Source organism: Amblyraja radiata, chromosome 4 (assembly GCF_010909765.2).
Source record: "Amblyraja radiata isolate CabotCenter1 chromosome 4, sAmbRad1.1.pri, whole genome shotgun sequence".
NCBI classification, from domain to species: Eukaryota; Metazoa; Chordata; class Chondrichthyes; order Rajiformes; family Rajidae; genus Amblyraja; species Amblyraja radiata.
Window position 1 is genome coordinate 99,542,192 of NC_045959.1, and position 25,448 is coordinate 99,567,639.

At 42.1% G+C, this 25,448-nt stretch overlaps 1 protein-coding gene across 1 annotated transcript in view; it reads right to left on the reverse strand.

Moving 5' to 3' along the window:
• The window catches only part of mib1 (MIB E3 ubiquitin protein ligase 1), a 136,786-nt gene that overhangs the window by 99,919 nt on the left and 11,419 nt on the right, over window positions 1-25,448 (reverse strand). Inside the window, exons 2-3 of the mRNA XM_033020052.1 lie at window positions 13,947-14,118; window positions 7,010-7,139 (exon numbers count right to left, since the gene is read on the reverse strand). Coding sequence (XP_032875943.1) covers window positions 7,010-7,139; window positions 13,947-14,118 — 302 coding nt within the window. The remainder of the gene's footprint in view (window positions 1-7,009; window positions 7,140-13,946; window positions 14,119-25,448) is intronic.

Here is a 25,448-nt window from a genome sequence, read left to right on the forward strand (position 1 = left end):
AGGAACAGTTTCATCACAGCTGTTAACCAACTGAACCATCCTATCACCAACTAGAAAGCAGTCCTGAGCTCCTTCTACCTCAATGGAGACCTTCGATCCATCTTTAATCAGACTTTATCTTGCACTAAACGTTATTCACTTTATCCTGATGACTCGAATGTAATCATGTATAGTTTTTCTGCTGACTGGACAGCATGCAACAAAAAAGCTTTACACTGTACCTCAGTATACGTGACATCTAAACTTTGCAGTCTAACATACCACCTATTTCGGTGTCACCTGCAAATGTATTAACAGTATTAGTTACATTCTCATCCAAATCATTAATGTATTAACAAACAGCAGGGGGCCTAGCAACGACCCCTGCAGCACACCACAGGTCACAAGTTACGAGTCAGAAAAATAAATCTCCACATAAGTATCCTTTGACTCATTGCTCCAAGCCAATTTTGAATCCGATTGGCCAGATTGCCTTAGATTTCATGCAATCTCCGCCTCCAGATAAGACGACCAAGAGGAACCCTGACAAAGGCCTTGCTATAATCCATATAGACAATGTCCATTGCTCATCAATCCTCTTGGCAATCTTTTTAAAAACTTTCATATTTTTGAAACAATTTCCAATACACAAATCTTATCCATGCCTAACCCCCAAAGCTGAGAGATCATGTCCCTAAGAAACCCCTTTAACAACTTGCCCATTACTGAAGTCAGGCACACCAACCTTTAGTTCACTAGATTGGCCTTGTCCTTCTAAAATAATAGTACAATATTAGCCACATTCCCGTCTTCCAGAACTTTATCTGTGGCCAACTATGACGCAAATATATCTGTAACTGTCTCCCAAGTTTCCTCCCTAGCTTCCCATAACATTCAAGGATGTGCTTGGTCACATCCTGGGAATTAATCCACTTTAATTTACTTTAAATTAACAATTCCCCTTCCTTCACATCCCTTCAAGGAGATGCACCTTATCAAGAGTACTCATAGTAGTCATGTAGGAATTACAGGAGATAAATTGAACAGGAGCAACATACATAATGTGATAAGGATTAGATAATATGTTTCTGTGATGATTAAGGATAAAAGTAGCCTTCCTTTTCTTGAAAACAGTACAACAGAATATGTTACATCTGGAGATAAGCAAGGAAAATTACTGGGACAGTATTTTACCTTGTCCAAAAGGCAGCAGAGGCTAGACCAAAAACTGGGTTATGCTGCCACTAAAAAAAGTTACATTTTACAGCACAGAGTACTATTTAATTCATCACACTTGCCTTTGTGTTCCAAGTATTAAGAATCCATCTTTCTTCGTCTATATCTACTTTAAATTAACTTTCTTATGCATTATTCCATATTCCAATGAAGCTCATCATTCATATTGTTTCAACAAACGTTTTTTATATCCTGACATTTAAAAAAATACTCACTTCTTTTATTCCAATTTCATGTCCTACATTCTAAAGCTATTAAATAATATCCTCCCTTGCTTTTGAGGTAATGTTTCACAAAAAAATCTAACAATTGATCTATAATAAATATTTGAGGATCAATGTCAATTCTGTTTGAAATTAAGTTTTCTTAAATATTGTGCATCAGCAAAATTCCCCCCGCCCTCGCTCCCTTAAATGAATCAAGAGCTGGATTCAAAGTAAACTATTTAACTGTAACAGCCAAATATACACACACACGTTCAGCAGAAACTGTTTATGACCCAAAGAAGGAAGAAAACTATTACCAACTAGCAAAGTGATGCAATAAAACTCACAGAAAAGGTAAAAAAATACAAACAATATCTGACTCTATTAGATCAGTCAACTCTATTGATTTTACTTTTAAAATTAACAGGACTCTGAAGATCTACTAATATAAGGCAGTGTCGTGGACGATAACTCCAATCACAAGGTGATTTTTGTCCACTCTCTATCCACAATATTAATTTACCCATCTGTACGTGGGTCCTTTATTATTTCAACTGGATATTAATGAATGCAAACTAAAAAAATGTACTCATCACAGATATTGCTTGTCATACATTAAGCATTTTCTTTATCAAGAGTACTTTCAATTTTGATAGCCTGGCTCTGATGGAATCCTACCTTAATCAAGAGGAAAATGACCAGGTGTAGAACTTATTTCAACCAGTATTTACCATTTATTTTTTCACAAAAACGTTTTCTAGCTGTTTTCTCCCTCAATTGATACCAATGTCATTATTTTAATATCAACAACGATTTAATTAGACATTCTCCTGTTTTGCTTGAGGCACAAACAATAAATTCTTCATAATAGAAAAATGCTGGAAATACGTAGCATATATATTTTAGTTCTTATTTCAAATTTCCAGCAACTACAGTTGCTTTGCTTTTCAGTATATTTTCATCATCATCTCCCCCACTCCCCATTCTAAATTTAAAGTGCATGAAGCATATAAATTATATATTTCAACAATATAGATCATCGGAAAATATTACACAAAATATTCATTTGGTCAGAAAGATTAGCATTACAACACAATTTTCAATACATTTAAAATATTTAAGTATTGCATATAAAAAAACACTAAAGCAAAGTTGCATGATTATTATGCATATAGATAGCTAATTCATACTATTTTATCAGATATTTGTCATGTAATCAACATCTATCCTGTTATCCATCTTCAAATCTCATACAATTGCCACCTTGGGGTCTCAAGGGCCTGTCCCACTTGGGCGTCATTTGCGCGACATCCTAAAAATTGGTTGGCATGGCACATGGTGGCGTATGTAGTGACGCACGGCGCCACAGGATTTTGTGAGGTTCAAAATCCTTGCACGATACCTGCGTGACGAATCCCTTGCGCACGTTGACATACTGACGGTGTACGTGTAGCGCTTGGTGACACATGGTTACGCACGAACGTTGCCCATGCTGATTTATTATGCTTCACCGTGCGTCAACATTCATAACCATGCGCCGCCCGTACGGCATCGGCACGCCATTCGTGCGCCGCACAACGTGATCACCTGGGTATAAAGCGCGCGTAGTTTTGATGTTCTCCAATTTGCATGGACGTGCAAATTTTTAAGGTTGCTTATTGCCACTCTATGACCTCAGACATTAAATTAACTGATTTGTTGATCCATTTCAACTTCATGGTAAGGAAGCAGCTTAGACAACAAATAGGTATGTCTAAAAGCCACATGATCAAATTCAAAGTCAGTATAAAGTACAATATATAAAGTAAAGAAGATTCGGATCTACCCCAGAAATTATATTGAAATAATCATTTACCTTGTGTACAGGATTAAGGCTTAGATAGGATAGACTGTCAGAATCTTTCTCCGCCAGAGTGGAAATGTCCAATACTAGAGGGCTTAGCTTTAAGGTCAGAGAAGGAAAGTTAAAAGAGATATGAGCAGGGTAAGGTGTTTTTTTTTTACTGAGTGGTAGGGGCCTTGAACACGATGCCAGGTCTGGTGGAAGCAGATATGATAGGTTAGTTTATGTAACTTTTATATAGGCACATAATTATGTAGGGAACGGAGGGATGTGGAGCGCATCAGGCAGAAGGGATTAGTTTAATTTGGTGTCATATTTGGCACAGATATCGCCAGTCAAAGGGTGTGATTTTGTGATGTATCCAATTAACAGTACATTGTGCTTATTTTTAATCTGTTCACATGGCATCAACTTATTTTCCCTCTCTGTCTCTCATGATTAACCATCAACGACTAAAATATATTACACTTTATATCCATTTGTACCAACCTGGAAATTTGCCAGTTCATGTCTATCCTTAAAAGTAATACAATTGCACCACTTAAAATGCATGATTACTTATAAAAAGTAATTACTTGCCTCAGGAGTGCGATATATTATTCGGTCAGAAACAGATGTTCTAATGCTGTAAAATGGAGGTAGAGTTGAAAATGTCCTTTTTTTCCCCCTGCTTTTAAGTTACACTTGTATAAACCACACAACTACACTCAACGGAAAACACAACAGGGCTCGAAATTAGCGGTTGCCCGGTTGCCAATGTCAACCCACAGTCCCACCGGGCAACCTAAAAGCCATGCCATTTTGCCCGGCTTGGCAAGCACCCGGGACACCTGAGCGGGGCCCCTCTCTATCTTTCTCTCTCTCTCCGTCTCCGCCCGCTCCTCGTCCGCCGGCACGGCCGGCCGCCTTACACATGCGCACAACCACGGACAGCACCAAAGATCCTATAGCAAGGATCTTTGGCCAGCACATCATCGGTCGTGGTTGTGCGCACTGCCACTGCAACTGGTCAGCGTCGGCCACTTTCTCCCTCCCTTTGCATGGTGGGAGATCTGGTCGCCATTGCTGTCCACCCGCCGCGACCGCTGAAAACCAACGTAGAACCACTCATTCAAACTGGAGTAACTCTTGCTTCTTGGTGTCCTGGTCCTCCAAAAATATTCAAAATGGAATATAACTGGAATTTAAACACCACCACCAAACTCTGAAAAATAACAGCCTAAAGGATTTTATCTGTTTATTTATTGTGTATATATGGTCTATGGTATAGAGACACAGTGAACTTTTATCTCTTGTTCTGTATTATGTTTACACATTCTGTTGTGCTGCAGCAAGCAAGAATTTCGTTGTCCTATCTGGGACACATGACAATAAAACTGTCCTGACTCTTGACTTGGACTTAAACAAAAAAGGGTTCTTGAGGGGGAAAAAAAAGAGCTACCTTAAATTTAATTGCTTCTGGTTGGGTACCTATAGTAGGGTGAAGACTATTCCATGCTTTAATTGTGCGGCGGAACTCCATGGTGCAGTCAACATTTCTGGATAGAAGAAATTGGGTGGCGTTTCGGGTAGAAACCCTTCTTTAGATTTCCTCTGGTTTTAGTGTTTTAGTTTAATTTAAAGATACAACGTGGAAACAGGCCCTTCGGCCCACCGAGTCCACGCTGACCACCCGTACACTAGTTCTATCCCACACATTAGCGACGTAAGTCGAGTCAAGAGTGTTTTATTCTCTCATGTCTCATTGAAATTCTTACTTGCAGCAGCACAACAGAATATGTAAACATAGTACTCTGTAAACAATGTTATAAATGAGAAAACAAAACAGTGTATATTTATATATGAATATATAACTATACACACACACACACACACAATTTCCCTCCTGGGATTAATAAAGTTCTGTCGTATAGTATCGTGTGTGTAGGAAAGAACTGCAGATGCTGGTTTAAACTGAAGATAGACACAAAAAGCTGGAGTAACTCAACAGGTCAGGCAGAATCTCTGGACAAAAGGAAAATATTCTGTTTTGGGTTGGGTCTGAAAAAGGTTCCTGCACACCTTTGGAATGTGGAAGGAAACAAGAGCACCCGGAGAAAACCCATGCGATCAAAGGGAAAAGGAGCAAACTCCATACAGACAGCACCCATATTCAGGATCAATTCTGGGTCTCTGGCAATTTTAGGCAGCAACTTTATGGCCAATGTACTGTCCCATAGTCTTGAACTGAATTAAAACATACAGTAGCTGTAAAGGGGGACATAGCATCACTTAGAGATTTAAGACTGAAAATGGATAGTTTCTTTTTTTTTAGTAACCAAAGTTATCAACGTATAATTTTGTGTGTGTTGGAAAATAAAATATAGAGGCAAAGCTGGTGGACTTGCTGCCTCACACGCCAGGGATCTGTGTTCGATCCTGTCCTCGGGCACTGTCTGTGTTGAATTGCACATTCTCCCTGCAAGCATGTAGATTTCCTCTCACATCCTAAAGATGCATTGGCTTTGTAGGTTAACTTGTCTCTGTAAAATTGCCCCTAATGTGTAGGGAGTGGGTGAGGAAAGTGGGATAACCGAACTTGTGTGAATGGGGAGAAACTCAGCGGGTGAGGCAGCATCTATGGAGCGAAGGAATAGGCGACGAGACCCTTCTTCAGACTGATGTCGGGGGGGGGGGGGAGGTGTTGGGAAAAATAAAGGAAGAGGCGGAGACAGTAGGCTGTGGGAGAGCTGGGAATGGGAGGGGAAGGAGGGAGAAAGCAAGGATTACCTGAAATTGGAGAAGCCAATGTTCATACTGTTGGGGTGTAAACTACCAAGCAAAATATGAGGTGCTGTTCCTCCAATTTATGGTGGGCCTCACTCTGGCCATGGAGGACGCCCAGGACAGAAAGGTTGGATTCGGAATGGGAAGGGGAGTTGAAGTGCTGAGCCACCGGGAGATCAGGTTGGTTATTGCGAACTGAGTGTAGGTGCTGTGCAAAGCGTTCGCCAAGCCTGCACTTGGTCTCACTGAGGTTGATCATACACTGAATAATCCAACCAGAATTTTGTTTGGAAGTGGAAAGAAATAATAGAAATTGCATTCATTGCAACGCGTAAAAGGAGATGAGATACTGTATTGTAATTTTGCAGCATGTCATTGTGGTATATATCATGTCTTGATTGGTGAATATGTTTCGTTTGTGACTTTATTTGAAGCAGAAATAATATGTGAATGCTTCATTGACTATAATTCTGACTGGTAACTACGCACTTTGTCCGAGCACATTATCGCACGTGTCATGCAAGCCGTCTTAAATGACCACCTAAACTGTCATTTGGCAACCTAAAAAGCTGCCTAGGTTGCCCGGCTGGCAACAGGGAAAAAAAGTTAAGCGAGAGCCCTGATAAATTAAACAAAGCACTTATGTGTAATCTAAAATACCCCTAGATGTTTTCCAAGATACTCTTAGTTTGTTTTACTGCCTTGAAGAATGTACATTTTATTATTTAGAATTGAAGCATTTTCATTGTGCAAGAAAACAAAATGATAATCAAAAGGTGGCCATAACTGAAATTAATCTGCAGTGCTTGAGATATAGCTACTTCATTGTTCATGCAAAACAACTTCAGGAGAAGAGGGAATGTTAAGTATTGAAATGAGTCTTTCAGTACACACTTCATATCAGCTCTTTAGTAATATTGCCATATAAGCAACTTAAACATTGAATAAACCCAAACCGTTGTTCAAACAGATTTCTCACCTTTCCTCTTCGTCCATTGCCCCCATCTTGGTCCTCCCATTGCCAATCCACTCCACGTACTACCCTTGCTCCAGCAAATATGCCTCTTGCTGTTATCTTCTTTGATTTCCGTCTAGACTCCAACAAAACTCTAATCAAAATAAAATTAAAGTTAAACTGGAAATAAAATGTGGATTTACATTTTAATTCAATCCAGTAAAACAACTATTCCCAAAACATCAATAAACTGTCTTATTTTAAGGATCAGGGATACGAGAGATTTGCCTAAGAACAATATTAAAATCTAATCTGAACACAGCCACATCCAACATAAAACAACCGGGATACCAAAGTGTTGCAGCAATAGAGTTGCTGCCTACAGAGCCATAGACCCAGGTTTAATTCTGACGGATTTTGTACATTTTCCCTGTGAACGCATGTTTTCTCCTGGTGCTCAGGTTTCCTCCCACATTCCAAAGATGTGCAAGTTTGTAGGTTAATTGGCCCTAGTGTGCAGGATAGAACTATCGTAAGGGCAATGTTTAGTCGGCACGGACTCGGTGGCCCATTTCCACGCTGTATCTCAAAACAAAACAACTTCCAAACTAAACGGGTACAAGTTTAGTTTAGTTTAGAGATACAGCACAGAAATAGGTCCTTCAGCCCAAGACTGCATAGACCAGCGATCCCTACACATTAACACTATCCTACACACTTGGAACAATTTACACTTATACCAAGCCGATTAACCTACAAACCTGTACGTTTTTGGAGTGAGTGAGGAAACCGAAGATCTTGGAGAAAACCCACGTGGTCATGGGGAGAACGTACAGACACTGTACAGACAGCACCAGTAGTCGGGATTGAACTAAGGCCTCCAGCGCTGCAAGTGATGTAAGGCAGCAACTCTCCCGCTGCGCCACCGAGCCGTCCCGTTCTGTTTTCATGCACATTTCTATCACCCAAATTAAATACCTGATTTATGAATCAGGCAACACTATCTATTATTATTATTATTATAGACACAAAAAGCTGGAGTAACTCAGCGGGTTAGACAGCATCTCTGGAGAAAAGGAACAGGTGACATTTCTGGTCGAGACCCTTCTTCCGACTGTGTTATGTGGGCCAAATTGATTATAACGTGATTTCGATCAGAATCTAGAGAACCACTTAAAGGTTACCTTGGAAATTGACAATCAGAGAAAAAAAAGCTGGCTAGCAAAAGGAACTGTTTTCTTGTAACATCCCCACAGCAATTAGACATTATTATCACTGAAGAACACAGCTGCTACTTTCACCGCAGGTGGCCACTGCAGTGACACTTGAGCAATGATACTCTATTAAACAATATAACTAGCAATGTTACAAAATTTGGAGATTTAAAAAATCAAGTCTGTAATTTATCCCATCAGATAAAGCATAAAAAGAAGTTTAATTTGACACCTAATTCACTTTCATATCTCAAGTATTTAAAAAGTTATGGCCATTTTCATACTCGGAAATTAGCATCTTGTTCCCTATTGATTTTCTATGGACATAACAAAAAAGCTGTGATCATGTGCAGTCAAAAGCCCATAACCTTCTTAAAAATTAAGAGAACTGAATGAAATTTTCAGTTATCGTAGATTGAACCATTCTGAAACAAATATAAAATAATCTTACTTGGATGACCTGAAATTAAAGCATATAATTAGTTAGTTACCCAAGTGTAGCTAATTTCAAACTTCAATTACTAGATCTAAACATCTATCCATTTCTTAATAAATGATTAACATTTTTAAATAGCCTAAGTGTCCAAATAATATTCATAAATAATTCACAATAAAACATGATTTTAAAATCTCATTTACATTAATTTATAGGCCAAATGGAAGGAATTTAGTGTTTAATTGCTGTAAATTAATGTCCATTTTAAATCAGCTTTCTAGTGGGTTCCTGTGAACGCGCTGGTTTAGAACGTTCACATTGCGGTAGATTTGTGCCCTCAAATGCCCAGAAAAATACTGTGGGATATAATGGGCCCAAAATGCGCTGCTCGCAATATTACACTTTGTATAAAGGGATCTTAAGAAGCCCTTTTTAATGTAAAAATAAGCAGCCTACCTTCAGTTGTTTGCTCTATGAGACCCTGACAGCTGCCGGTGGTCGCGGGTTTAGAGATTGATTTTTAAACTATTATAACTATTATACAAGGCCTTTAAAACTAATAATAGCTATTGCGACGGGGTCTTCCAGCGATTTTTCGTTAATAATTATCTAGGCTGAACATCTTCGATTGGAACAGCCTAGAGAAAATCGCGTTTTAAACCCGCCCCCCTCTAAACAGCGCCAAAATCGCGCACACCCGCAGCGACAGATTTTCAGCGACGCTTCAGGTAGGCTTTGCAACATACCTAATATAACATGCAGCCTTTTGCATTTTTTGTTTGCAGTTACAAAAGTAAACTTACAGCTATTAAAAAGACACAAAAAAAAAAATCATGCTAGCAAAATAACTTTGTTATTGTGAGTCTGAAACCCTCTACCCCTTAATCCCCTTTACATTCATTGACACAGCTGGCTTTTATAATACAATTTTCTACAACACAAGGTTTCAAAGGAAAGCAATTATCACTTTATAGCAGAACTAGCTGAAGATGGATCCCATGAGGCTCAAGTCAAGGAGTCAGGACTGTCATAAATATAGGCCTTGTTGAATAGTCAGGAGATGGTGCTGATAAAAGTTGGATAACTCCTACCCAACTCTTGGTTTTACACTCTGCCCATAAGTGATTGGAGTAAAAGCCAGGCCAGTAGGAGAACAAAAGTGTAGCCTGATGACAGGTTCAAAGCAACAGATGCAGAGACAACCAGAGTGGAGCTGCCCAAGGGAGGCTGCTGCCCACTCAAACCAATTGTTGTATCCTTCCTCGGTTCCACTCTTCCAAAAGAGGAGATCTTCGGTATTCTCTAGTGAACTATATTTTGCAGAAGGTCCTCAATCTGAAGGCAGCCTTAGTTTAATCATAGGTTGTTGATCTGTAACAGCTTGTTCTGTTTCCAATATTGACCTGCAAACACCGGCCTCCTACTAACTAAAGTGGAGCATAACCAGAATTTCCAGATGCTTGCTGATCACTCCACACCAATCCTCTACTTATTAGATCAATACGTTTGGGGAAGGCAGTGCAGAGGTGGGTCCTATGTCTGTACCAAGTTGAATTGCAAGAGATCTCCTTGGTCAAATGAAGGAGAGAGATCAAAACGGCAATCATGTGGACATGGTTCAATTTCCAGAAGTTTTAGATTCTTTTTTTTTGTTTAAACAAAGGATCAAATATTTCCAATGAATTCATTAGAAAGTGATTTTTTTCATTTATTTATAAAGAGCAATCCCAAACTAACCCAAGCACAAAGACCAACCAAATAACATCACTTTTCAATAAAAAATCAGTATTACATTTAACACTCAATTTAAATTTTGTTCATTTAGCTGAAAGTTACTTGACTTAAAATGACAAACAAAAATGGGATATTCCTGACATTCATAAAACGGAACTGCTTTCACTTTGACTATGCAGTATCATTAACTGTCATCCCATCCGGAAGGGAAGAATGACCAGATACCACTATTTACTTCATATCAAACGTCAAGACTTCCCGACGGGCCACAGCTGTAGACTGGGAATACTGTCAGAGGCCTTATCGAGGCGCCGTGGTCTCGATGCCTCCCGGATCGCCGCGTAGAAGCTCGGGTCGGGGCCTCTAGGGTCGGTTGGAGGAGCCGGGCCTCGCGGGTCGAACGGAGGAGCCAGGCCTCGCGGGGTCGGGGTCCGGGTAGGCAGAGCGGGCAACGGAGCCCGCGGCTGGGGCCCGGGTCGGCACCATGGAGGCGTGAAGTTGCGCGTCGACAGTGGTGAGGCCTTGGCGGTCGTGAAGCCTTACAGCGACGCCACGCAGGTCGACCCGTGGCCGAGCGTCGATGATTGCGTGGAGGATTGCCGTGAGCGGGAAGGGGAAGAAAATTTGAGGACCCGGCGTGGGGAGAACAATGGACAATTGGTGAGGGTTGGAGAACGGTGATCCGGCGAGGAGAAGAACAAAGGAGTAGCCGGCGTGCTTTGTAACTCTGCAGGCGCCGTAGATGGCCAATTTTTGTATACATTGGGTATACAAGCAATGAATTTCAAATAAAGTATTCCATCCATTCCATCTTATGTAATCTGAATTTAATACAGGGTTCTCTCACAATTAGATAAACTTTTCACACTCTTTATTTTGTTGTAATTTTATACAACAGAATGAAGAGTGTGATGAGTTTATCTAAAATTATTCGGAACTCAGTAGTAATTAGGTTGATAATTAAACTAAACATGTTCTGACACAGCAAAGCTTGTTTGAGGTCATAATGGCTCAAAAGACATGCTAGAGGTATTTACATGCATTCAACAAGCTAGGACTTATAACCATATAACAATTACAGCACGGAAACAGGCCATCTCGGCCCTTCTAATCCATGCCGAAAACTTGAAAACGACAATTGCTGTCCAAACACTAATTTCCTTTTATAAAGAACAGGTGGTGGGCTAATTTCAAGCCTTAACTTACAGCAAACCCAGATCTGACAAAATAGTCAATTCCATCTTGGTTTAGCAGAATTTCAACATAGCAATAGAGTGATGGAATTGCAGAAAATTCCAATTATCTGGTGCTCTCAGGTTTTTGTTGGTGCTGAACTAACAGATTTTATGGACCACTGGTTGTCAATTTTATTAATAGCCAAAACAATATTATTTCACCTTTTTTGTAAAAATAATATGCTATATAGTATTTTTTTCCCCATTTAACCTGGCGAGACTAAAAGTGAGAATTAGAACCCAGTGAGTTCCAGTTAGTATTTTCAACACCAAATCAAGCTCAAACATACAACTAAATGCAGGAACAGCTTATTTCCCTACATGGTCAGACTTCTGAATGGTCCTTTCACAAACTAGGTAACTTTTCGATTCACCTCTACCCCATTGAGGACATTGGACTTTGTCTAAGGAACGATGCGCCACAATGCTGAGAACTATATTCTGCACTCTATATCTTTTCCTTTGTACTCGAGTTTGAACTGATTATATCTATATGATATATCTGATCTGTTTGGATGGCACTTAAATCAAAGTTTTTCACTTTAACTCATTACATGTGATAATACTACACCTAAACCAACTGCATATCTGGCTCACTGTACAGAACTCGGTCACAGAGCCAAACACGGCTACAGTAAAGCCTTCACTGAAATTCTTGCTTCAGATGCAAAATCCAGCCTGCACTCTGAACCTTTACTCCAGCTGTACGCCCCTTCACTCTTTGGACCTCCGATTCACATTCTGAACAAATGAGCGAGCTTTCTGTATTTCCAAACCATCAGGTAATAAGAGTTTTACCGTACAAACATTGCAATTTGCAGAGATGGCAAAGGTTTGGCATATAATTAATACTAAACATAATACATAAAACATAAACATCATCCACCGCGTGGCGCCGATTGGCTGCCTCGCCAACAAAATAAGTCCTTTCTTCTTTTTTGTTATTTTAAGTACATGTTAAAGAGTATGTTTTAGTGTTCTCTGGTTTGTTTTATGTGGGGGGTGGATCAGTGGAAATTTTTTTTCAATCTCTTACCTTGCCGGGGGTGAAATTTTTTTCTGGATCATATCTCTGGTCGCTCTGCAGCCTAACATCATAGAGCTGTCGGCCTTGCTTGAGACCAACTTTGAGTTCCACTGTGGGGCCGTGAACTTATCATCGGATCCTGCAATCCCTTGCCTGGGATCGATGCTCCAACTGATTTCAACATCGAGGAGCTCATAGTCTCGGGGGGGAGAGACTGATGTTGGGAAGCTTCAAACCTCAGGAAGTTCGACCAGCCCCGACTCGGGAGTTTGATCGCTGTGATGGATGTTCATGTTAAAAAATTATTTGGGTGTCTTGTTGCTCTTTATTGGTATGACTGTATGGCAATCTGAATTTCACTGTATCTTAATTGGTATGTGACAATAAACAAACCTTGAACCATTTAAAAGCATAGAATTTCAAATGAATGCAACAGTGGCATAGATATTTATTGAGTCATACAATGAGATCTGGAAATAAGAATCAAATAGCACAATCAAGGAAAATTGTCCTAATGTAATTTTATTTATATGGGGAGAAGTGGGGGGGGGGGAAGGTAATTTCATCACTATCAGCTCTGACCAGTTGCAAATAAAGCTTTAACCATAACATATCATTTGACCAAGGGTACTCTTTACATCCAAGAGTCATGTAAAAGTAGTTTAGAGATACAGCGCGGAAACAGGCTCTTCGGCCCACGAGTCCATGTCGACAAGCGATCCCCGCATACTAACACTATCCTACACACACTAGGGAAATTTACAATCTTGACCAAAACCAATTAACCTACAAACCTGCACATCTTTGGAGTGTGAGGAAACCGGAGCACCCGGAGAAAACCCACGCAGGTCACGGGGAGAACGTACAAACTCCACACAGGCAGCACCAGTGGTCAGGATCGAACCAGGGTCTCTGGCACTGTGAGGCAGCAACTCTACCGCTACGCCACAGTGCCGGTAAATAGACCAGAAATGAAAGGTAATATCATACCTGATCCCAATGCTATCCAAACATGTTATTGACAGTTGTAAATACTGGCCAGGATCAGTAATGTTTGCCAACTACAAATCACCAAAACAAATAGCAGTGGTCTTCCATCAACCTGGATGACATCAGCTCTCAGCTAGATTAGGAATTGAAACCGAGTCCTTGTTGGCCCAAGCAGTTTAGCCACTCACCAAACAAGTTTAACAAGCCTCTATTAAAGTTAGTTGCATTAAATGTATAAACTTTTTCTAAAATGCTAAATTTTACACAACAGGATACAGATCAACAAATAACATAAGCAAATTTGCAAATTCATCCATAATCTTACCTCTCGCTTCCAGGAATAGTGATTCTATAGAATCTGTGCCTCAGGTGGTGCTTATCACCATGGTAGCAAACTGTGCAAAGGTCATAATTGGTACACTCTGCACACTTCCAACGAATTCCAATAATTGGCTGCTGACGGCATGTATCGCACATTGTTCCATCATGCTTGATTCCTTCGAAAAATGTAAACAAAAGATAGGTTAGCTTAAGTTTCCATTTGGATATTAAATAGAGATAGCTTTCACAGCAAATGCTCACTGGCCCAATGAGGCGCCTCCCAAAAACCACAAATTGACACCACAGCTCATCATATTAATAGCACTATTCAAGCAGATTATCCGTGATCTTTACCATTCAATCAAATGGAGCTCGTCTTTTGGGGGAAAGTGACTCTCGAATTTCCAATCAACATGAACGAATGCTTCCTGACACATACAAAGTATTTAATTTCAATGTTAAGATTGCATTGTCTGCTTCTGACGACAATCTATTAGCTTTTCAATTGATTTTTGTACTTGCGCATGATCTTGCAGTTAGTTTTGAATTTGTACTCTGAATAGTATTGCATCCACCAATTTTTAGTTTTCATTGTTTAGAAAATTCCTATTTCCCTTTTTTACATTTAAAGTGGGTACCCTTGCATTGCCCCTGTTGAACTCCAATTGCCAGGTTTGCACACTCAAAACATATTTATTTGCATCTTAATTATTCTGTTTCTTCCCATCCTATTTGCTATATGCCAATTAAATTGGTGTAATTAAATATCAATTTATTCAATCATTCAAGACAATTATAAAGCTGTGAAGTCAGAATATATCTAACGTCCCAGCAAACTCCACATCAAAATGGTTTCAAATTCTACATTGTTATTCGTTTTTCTTTTAAACAAATGATTCCACAGAACATAATTGATTCATTTTGGGTGCGAGGGGCTGTAACCACAGTAAGATGGAAATAATCAACGGATCAGGAATGTTCTGTGGAGAAGGAACAATTAACATTTCAAGTTGATGGTATTCCATTACAATAATGATAAGTTAGAAATCAACTGTTGCTGATAACCAGGATGTAGAGGAGAGAATATGAGGTGGTGGCAGTGTTAATTTAAAGATAGCCAGGAAGGCTTATAAATCGTACAAGTATATTTGATTTCTACCTTTTTTTAATCAACCTTAGATAACGTTTTTTTCTCCATGGTCTTGCCTGAACTGAATACTGTTTTTATTTCAGCTTCTCCAATTTTGGTTTTGCTTTTGTTTGTTGAATGCTTCATCAACACTGTAGACAGCACTTTATCAGTAACCTTTCTGGCCAAGGCACAGCAGTGTCAGCTGCTGCCACTCATTTCCCACTTAAAATTAATCACTAGATTCGTTTGTTCTTCAAAATAAAAATTCAATTATGTTTGTTGGATATAGGGTGATTTCACTAAAGGTCACTGGAGCGTAGATCCGCACCCACGTGACCGAAAATTTTAACTGGAGTACATGCGTCACTTCCGGTACATGTTAGTGAATGGGAAAACATGCACTTTCACACCCGTTAAAAACATCGAAACCGGCCGGTTTTTGAGCTGCAATTAACTGTACCAGTCGGGGTGACCGTGAGGAACAGCTACCTAAATTTACAGTCCAAAAAAAAGATAGAAACTAAGGTAAATTCAAGAGGGAGCTGAAGGTGTCAAAACGGCGGAAGTTGATAGCGGACATTTGTCGTGGAGATTTAAAGATCGAAAATATCGGGAATTATCGCGTTTGCTCGCTGCATTTCATCAAAAGTAAGGCATTATTGACTTTTTATCTTTATTCATTTGTTATATGAAAAGTATTAAAAGTTAAAAATTAGTCAGTAAAATTGCAAAATCGCCCATGGTTCTCAGGTGGGTTTTAACATGCAAAATGAAAACGCTTCTGAAGCTCCATTTACCATTTAAATAATCGTAAACTATCAATGCGTTTTGAAATAAATTTTACTGAGATGCAAGCTGTCAGCTGTTAGTTGGACAAAAGCAGGACATTTTATTATTTGCCAAAATATCTTTCTCAATGTTTCTTGTTTAAAGCCTGCACAATCACCCAAACTACTTATTTATTTATTTATCATCTAATAACAGACAAGCCTGCAGCATGGAATAATGTCAACAATCCTGATTGGGCACCCACTGTGAGCAGGATAGACAATGTGCACAAGAACGCCATCAACTTGCAGAGCTATAGATGCTTGAGCTGCAACCAAATCTGCTTTAATACTCTCTTCTTGTTGCACGTGCATGGCGTTCTTGTGCACATTGTCTATCCTGCTCACAGTGGGTGCCCAATCAGGATTGTTGTAATCATTCCATGCTGCAGGCTTGTCTGTTATTAGATGATAAATAAATAAATAAGTAGTTTGGGTGATTGTGCAGGCTTTAAACAAGAAACATTGAGAAATATATTTGGGCAAATAATAAAATGTCCTGCTTTTGTCCAACTAACAGCTGACAGCTTGCATCTCAGTAAAATTTATTTCAAAACGCATTGATAGTTTACGATTATTTAAATGGTAAATGGAGCTTCAGAAGCGTTTTCATTTTGCATGTTAAAACCCACCTGAGAACCATGGGCGATTTTGCAATTTTACTGACGGATTTTTAACTTTTAATACTTTTCATATAACAAATGAATAAAGATAAAAAGTCAATAATGCCTTACTTTTGATGAAATGCAGCGAGCAAACGCGATAATTCCCGATATTTTCGATCTTAAAATCTCCACGACAAATGTCCGCTATCAACTTCCGCCGTTTTGACACCTTCAGCTCCCTCTTGAATTTACCTTAGTTTCTATCTTTTTTTTGGACTGTAAATTTAGGTAGCTGTTCCTCACGGTCACCCCGACTGGTACAGTTAATTGCAGCTCAAAAACCGGCCGGTTTCGATGTTTTTAACGGGTGTGAAAGTGCGTGTTTTCCCATTCACTAACATGTACCGGAAATGACTCATGTACTCCAGTTAAAATTTTCGGTCACGTGGGTGCGGATCTACGCTCCAGTGACCTTTAGTGAAATCACCCTATTACAGTTTAGAAATTAGAAAAATTAGATATTGATATTTTTCTATGCACAACTTAATTAATACACAACGATTATTAACATAATCGGAGTAGTGTTTGTTTAAGACTGAGTTAATTTGTTTTCCTTAATGAAATTACACCCATTATGAAATTGTACTGGGTTCTTTATCCATCATGCATCTTGAAAGACCTGGCATTTTGCTTCAGACACTTTTCATCACAATGTTCAGATACCTTTACTTTGCACGGACTTAAAAAGAGAACCTTTGCAAAAATCAAACACCTGACTGAACAGCTTCACAATAAGCAAGTTTGGTATTCCGACTGCGCGTGCCCAGGTCATAGGTCACTCGTTATAAAGATTCTCGGTAGCTATGCTGCTGCGTTGTGCACAGGCTTGGGGTTTGTCCGTGGTCGGGGACGGGTCTCCAGTGTTGCAGGGGCTGTTGAGTTGCTGCTGGGCCGTCCCCGTCCCTGTCCGGGGGCTACTGGAGGTGTCCGGGGTGGCCCCCCCTGCCAGTCCAGGGCTGCCGGCAAACCCAACAGGACAGGCAGAGCCGAGCTGGAGTCGGCGCCTCCCTCCCGCGCCAGCTGCAAGTCTGAGGCGCCAACTCCAGCTCGGCTCTGCCTGTTCTGCTGGGTTTGCCGGCAGCCCTGGACTGGCGGGGGGGGCCGGCGCGGAGGGGGGGGGGGACTGGCTCCGGCTCGGCTCTGTACCCGCTCCCCTGGCGGGCCGGGGGCTGTCGGTTGCGCCTCTTGCCTTATCCATGTCCAGTGACTGTTGGTTGGCCAGCTGCCACTGGGCGCTGGGTGGGACAGGGAGCATGGCTGGCAGTCCCCGGCCCGTCGGGGAGCGGGTTCCTCAGGAGTTGGAGTGGGCTGGCGAAACGGCTTCCCCAACTGCGCATATGCAACTGCCGCCCCCACTGCGCACACGCAAGGAGACGGCGTCATTTTGCTTCCATACTGTGTCACCAGCGTCATTTTCAATTGTGCGCGGCTGACGGACCTCCCCCAACTGCGCAGGCGCTGATCGTCGAATTTTTTTTTTTTTTTTTTTAAATTCCCAAATCCCTTTGCTTCTCCCCACGCGTGCGCAGTTGGGGCGGCTGAGAAATTTCCCTAAAATTACCCAAAGACAACTAGAATTTCCCGAATTTCGGGTAATTTCCTTCAAAGTGGAAACACTGCGTCACCAACCGACCCCCCGGGCAAGGATGGGACACTCGGGGGGGTGGGGGGACGGGGACAGTCCAGTGGCGGTTTGGCAGCTCTTGCGGCGCCGGGGACCCGGGGTTGATCCTGGCTACAGATGAGGCGCGGATCTGTGTGCGCGCAGCTGCCGAGAATGTTTCTCCGCTGGTCCACTCTCTCCCCGTCTCCCACTGGCATCTGCCCCCTCTCTCGCTGTTCCACCCCGCTCTCCCGCTACCTGGCACCCCCGTTCCTCAGATTAAATAAGTTTTTACACATAAATCATAAATAAAGATAAGAATATAAGAAAGATACACAATTTATGCAGCCAGTGCTTCGTTCTTTTTTCTTTATAGCGAGTGACCTTTGACAAATCCCATGATTCCTTGCGTTTTTCGGAATACCGAACTCACTTTTTCAATGTAGGCCACTCAGGCACACTGTAAACTTTGAAAGGTATGCAAAAACTGATGGCATGTTTTCCCTTGCAGTCAGCCACTAATATTTTCATTCACAAGGTGCTTCAGTGAACTTTACTTGCAGCTCTCCATTAACAACCTCTTTCGGGTGTATGCAAGGGTTTACAACAATGCCAGCAGCCTCCTCGTTACCATCTTCCCCGGCTGGATTTAGTACCATATTGTGCAACTTGTGGGGCTATTTCAATCTTGTTGCCTGTCCCTAAGCCCCCTCCCTCTCTAGCTGCCTGACCCTCGGTCCCCTCCCTCTCTTGCTGTCACTCCCTCTTCTCTGGCTATCTGTGCCAGTAAAGTGTCAGCAGCGCACAGAATTGAGTGCGATTCTGCAGGAAGCACACATCCCAATTTAACATACATATCTTGGTACGAATCAATCAAGTGGCTTTCAGGTTAATTTCACGTTTTGTTTTAAATTTACAGGAAGCTGATTTGGCAGTGGTGCAGAGTAACAATTGTTCAGTGTACCCAAAAGAGCAAAACTCAATTTGTCTGCCAACATCTTTTACAAATGCACTGTGCACTCTCTTTTAGCTTTTTTTTTGTCCAAAGCTGACATTTTGTCCCCAATAATTGAATCCTATTAGTCCCACAAACAACGTTATTTTGTTATGCCCCAATGTGGTACTCTCTTTTGATTATTAACACGTTGCTGCTCCCAGAGTCCCTTGGTCTGAGACCAAGCAACCAGAAAGAAAATGAGAAATAATATTAATCAGGATTGTAATTCCTTGTTGCTATCCAGTTCTTTCCCATGGCCCCTGTGCACTTGTATGGTTTGAATAAATCATTCATGGTAAAGTTTGCCTGGTACAAATAGTCCTACTCAAAATCAAGCCTTTGACAAAAAACAAAAAGAGAACAAATGTAAATAAAAATAAAAGCTTTTCAGAACACTATTAGCCAGTTGATTTATTTTTCATTCTCTTACAAGATAGATAGGGCTCTTAAAAAATACCGGAGGATATGGGGAGGAGGCAGGAACGGGGTAATGATTGTGGATGATCAGCCATGATCATATTGAACGGCTATAAGCCTCACCTCCAGGTAGCTTAAGTAATGCTGAATCTTTCTAAGTCACTGGTCAGGCTGCATTTGGAGTACTGTGAGCAATTTTGGGCCCCATATCTGAGGAAGGATGTGCTGGAGATGCTGAGGGCCAAGAGGAAGTTTACAAGAATGATCCCAGGGATGATTGGGTTAACATATGAGCGTTTAAGGGAACTGGCCCTGTACTCAGTTTAGAAGGATGAGGGGAACCGAATAGTGAAAAACCTGGCTAAAGTAAATGTGGAGTGGATGTTTCCAACAGTGGGGGAATCTAGGACCAGATTCCATAGCCTCAGAATAAAAGGACGAACCTTTAGAAAGATCAGCAGGGATTCCTTTAGTCAGAAGGTGGTGAATCTGTGAAATTAATTTCCGCAGGCAGCTGTGGAGGTCAAGTCTTTGGGTATTTTTAAAGGCAAGATTAACAGATTCTTTATTGGTAAAGGTTTCAACAGTTTGGGGAGAAGGCAGGAGAATGGGGTTGAGAGGGAAAGATAGATCAGCCATGATTGAATGGTGGAGTAGACATGGTGGGCTGAATTGCCTATTTCTGCTCCTCTGACTGATGAACTTATGACTGTGGCTAAAGGGATCAGGGGGTATGAAGAGAAGGCAGGGATGGGATACTGAGTTGGATGATCAGCCATGATCATATCGAATGGCGGTGCAGGCTCGAAGGGCTGAATGGCCTACTGCTGCACGTATTTTCTATGTCTATGTTTCTATGAAGTAGGTTTCTGCATTTTCCTTAACAATAACATTAAAAAGAAAATAAAGTTTGTAAGAAACTCAAGGGTTGAAAAGACACTGAAGCAGATAAAATCAGAGCAAATCTTTCTAACAATATTCTACATCTCAAACTTGCTAAATTAAAGCACCATCAAAAATTAGCATAGACAAGTTACCCAGATATTAGGTTCACTTAACTTTAATGCCCTCTAGAAATCAAGTAAATATCTATAAAATTGGACGGTATAATAGGTAGATAATAAATAAACAAAGTAAGCAGTCCGAATGCCATAGGACTTTTAGGAAAATTATATCCCAATTTTGCTTTCAACTGTCTGTGGAAGATGGATGAGAAAAAGAATACTTAATATTTAAACCGGAGATTCAAAATAATCATTAAACGCTACACAGCAATGCAAGTGAAACTTCTAGTGGAAAAGGGGCACAGTTGATGAGAATCAGGAGAGTAAGTCATAACTGTAAAATTACAAGCCAACACAGTGGTCACAATCCAACATCATCCCCGTCTCCAAATCTGGGAGCCTGAACAAGACTGTTAGGCGCTTCCCCCCCCTGGTGAATGCTATGTACTTACCTCTCTGTTTCTCTCCCAAGCACAGGCCTCGTGGCTGTGAGTCTGGAATCGAGGGGTTAAAGGCTCCTGTACCCGATTGGCCCAGCTGCGTCAGGTGACGGGTGACTCATCTGAAGTATAAATACCAGAACTTCCCAGGATTCCTCTCTTCGTCGTAGACTCTGACTGATGAGCAGACTGTTGGTGGGGGCCGAGGCAGCCTGACCACATGGCATAGAACTTTGTGTATTTTCACCATTCCTTGTTAACAGATATTGAATTGGGACGGATAAGGGCTGACCTTAGAGTTTTCGTGTATTTAGGTTTCAGGGTTGTATCTCTTTGGGCAGGTTTTGGAATCTCCGGTTCGACGGCCCATGGCGTGGCTGGCTGGAGCATTGTTAAATTGTTTGTCGGTTTATCCATATCCCTGACTGGGTTGTTTAAATCAGGTTTGAGTTTTGTGTTCCAATGAATAATTAAAACTGTTTTTTGAACCTGAACCTGGTTTTTGACTTGTGTTACGTGGCTCTGAAGTACTTGCATTCGGGAGTCGTAACAAAGACTGACAACTATCGTGGCATCAGCCCGACATGCGTCTTGGCCAAGGTCTTCAACTACTTGATTCTCAACCGGATTAGGGCTGCTAATGACCCGAAGCTACGTTACAATCAGAACGGCTTCAGAGAGAAGAAGAACAGTCACACAGATCCTTGCCCTACGAAGAATCATTGAGGTTAAGAATAACAACCTGCTGCCCGTCCTAACCTTCATAGACTTCAAGAAGGCATTTGACTCGATTAATCGATGTAAAATTATGATGATTTTGAAGGATTATGGTATCCCTCCTCATCTCCTGAGAGCCAATGAGGATATGCACTTGGGCTCCACGGCCAAGGTTGTCACCCCGGATGGTGAGAGCAAAGTGTTCTAGATCCTCGCGGGGGTCTTACAGGGAGACACGCTGGCACCCTTTCTCTTCGTCATTGTTCTTGATTATGCCGTGAGGCAGGCGCTCAAGGAACATGAGGACCTCGGCTTTACAATCATCCCAAGGCATTCGAGAAGAATCGGGCCAGTCAACTTGTCAGACCTCGACTTCGCTGATGACATAGTCCTGCTGTCAGACCAGATTATGGAGGCACATGAGCTGCTCGGCAGGGTCGAGACAGAGTGAGGGAAAGTAGGCCTCCACCTCAGTGCCAAGAAGATGGAATACATGGCGTTCAACGTTGGTGACCATGAGCCTCTCAAGACCAGTGGTGGTGCATCTCTCAAGAAAGTGAAGGACTTCAAGTACCTGGGAGCGAGAATGCAGAACTCAGAGAATAATATCAAGGTCTGGAAAGCACTCGCATGGAAAGCCCTCAATAACATGGGGAAAATCTGAGCGTCTCGGATGTCTAAGGGTCTCAAACTGAGATTCTTCCATGCAACTGTAGAGACCATATTATTGTACAGGTGTGAGGCATGAACTCTCACTCGAGCACTGACCAAGTCTCTCGATGGTACCTACACCCAAATGCTCAGAAAAGTTCAAAATGTCAGTTGTAGGGACCACATCACCAACGCCCAGCTCTAGGGGGAGATTCCACCTCTGACCGAGAAGATCAGGTCGAGAAAGATGAGGCTCGTTGGTCACTGCCACCCAGAAATGCCAGCAAAAAGGTTGTGCTGTGGGAACCCACCCATGGAAGACGTGACCCGGGACGGCCAATCAAGACAACGCTGAAGACGTTGATGGAAGACGCATGTGTAGAGACAAAAGAGGAGCTTACAAACTGTATGGCGGACAGAGACGAGTGGTGCGTCCGTCACCGTGCCAGTCGGAAACCAGCACCACCGCATCGCTAATGTTTTCAACGATAATAATTAAAAAATAAAGATTGGGATAAACGGGCACTTGATGGTCACCTTTGAACTATTAGTAAAAATTCGTCCACATTCAGTAGACAATGTTCTATACTGTTGAATTTCAGCCTGAGCCACCTCAAAATGGGAGTGAATATGATCTTGGGAAATGTGGAAGAGCACAACCACTGGTCCAAATTACTAGTCCAGTATAGGTACAGGTCCACCGACAATTTTCTGGCACTCTTGGTTCCAGAGCCTTGTCAGATTATCCGTTTAGTCGGACAAACAGAGTTCATGCAATAATAATTCAACAATACACCTCATGCCCACGAATTCTACCCCCTCTCATGTCTCTAAACCAATACGATAAGCTTTTGCATGGAATCGCCACGTTTGAGTTGTTTCAACAGTTCTACCTTGGCTTGTATCGATTTGGACTTGTACTTATACTTGATAACACAACTGTCACTTGGACCTTGCTTAGAAGCCATAGTAAGGGTTCAATATAAACAAAATAAGCTAAGAATTGCAACAAAAAAAAAACTGAGGAATCACCACCAACAACTGCAGATGTAAACAATTATCTTTGGGGACGGACCACGCGTCCCGAAAGAGAACGCACCACATGCGATGCCATCCATGGCCGCCCAATGAATTTCAAAAGCACTTTTGCAATTTTGTCCAGATTAAAGGAGGTACCAGACCGTCAATTGCTAGAACATTGGTGGTGGAACTGTACTCAATAGGAAATAGTTACCTTTCTCTTTAATTAGAAAATAACATTTAATATTTTGAAATTACAGAAGCATTGAGAACAGATTACTTACATTCTATATATTATTCTTATTGCCAAATGGACAAGGCTAAAATTAGTGATATTGTTTGAAAGACTACACAATTACAAATTATGTTAAAGATCTATTAAAATTTAGAAAGAAATCACGTAATGAATACAGGAAGTCTGCAAGTTACGATGGGATTCAGTTCCCGTGAACAGTTTGTGACTTGAACTGTTTGTAGTCCATACTGAACAAATACAGTATGTGGGAGAGGATCCCAGAAAGAACAATGATTGGAGAGCAACTTGGCATAGGAAGTGCAGCCATCAGTTGGCCTCAGCGAATGGGCAAGTCTGCTCAGGGCCCCCACCTATGCTTGGCTCAACCCGACCCAACCCGATTGTTGCAGCTTGGGGACTGGGAGTGGGAAGGAAAGACAAGTGAAACACCCTGTTCCTACCCGCAAGATGTCATCTGTAGCCCTGCTGCAGCTGACAATTCCATCCACATCCGTCCTGCTGACCTTTCAAATGCACGCCTGTATTTTTGTGTCCATCTTCGGTTTAAACCAGTATCTGCAGTTCTTTCCTACACATTTTGTCTGCTCCGTTGCAAAATCTCCTCAAGGTATGTCTACTTTGAAGTTCTTCTCCTCACTCTGACGAGAGTTCTCCTACATCCTCTCGCTGTTCCCCCTCTGTGATTCTTCCTGCTCTCCAATATCTTTCATTCATTGTTCTTTGTCTCTCTACACCATCGCCGATATCTCTCGTTTCCCTTATCCCTAACCAGTCTGAAGGGGGGTCTCAACCCAAAACGTCACCTATTCCTTCTCCCCAGAGATGCTGCCAGACTCCAGCTTTTTGTGTCTATCTTCAGTTTAAACCCATATCTGCAGTTCCTTGCTACACACCTGTATATATTGGTTGTCCAAATTAGGAAATTCATAATCCGAGGAAAACTGTGCATGTTGAATCAGATAACCTCAAGGTAATAAGCAAATTCGGTATTCCGACTACGCATGCCCAGGTCCTAGGTCACTCTCTATAAACACTCTCGGCAACCGTGCCGCCGGATGCACACAGACCTGCGCCTCATCCGCAGCCAGGATCGAACCTGGGTCTCCGGCGCTGCAAACGCTGCCGAACCACCACTGGACCATCTCATGCCCTCCTGAGTGCCCCACCGAAAACATCCAGGGCGACCGGAGACGTCCGGGGCGACCCCAGACCGACGGGAGCGGCGGCCCAGGCCCACAGACAGCACAGAATAGTAGTGCTAACTCCAGCCCAACTATGTCTGTCTCACCGAGTTAACCTACATCGCTGGACCGACGGGAGCGGCGCCCCAGGCTTAAGCCAGCGCAGAGAAGAAGCGCTAACTCCACTGCTCCGGCTGGGTGTAGGTCTGGGCCGCTGCTCCCGTTGGTCCAGGGATGTAGGTTAACCCAGCTGGACAGGCAGAGTTGAGCTGGACTTAGCGCTTCTTCACCGCGCTGGCTGTAAGCCTGGGCCGCTGCTCCTGTCGGTCCAGGGCTGTCAGTTAACCCGGCGGGACAGGCAGAGTTGAACTGGAGTTAGCGCTTCTTCTCTGCACTGGCTGTGGGCTTGTCCCATCGGTCCTGGGTCGCCCCAGACATTTCCGGTGGGGCACGGTAGGGGACGAGGATGGTCTGGTGTTGGTTCGGCAGCGCTTGCGGTGCCGGAGACCCGGATTCGATCCTGGCTGCGGATGAGGAGCAGGTCTGTGTGCATGCGGCGGCGCGGTTGCCAAGAGTGTTTATAGCGAGTGACCTTT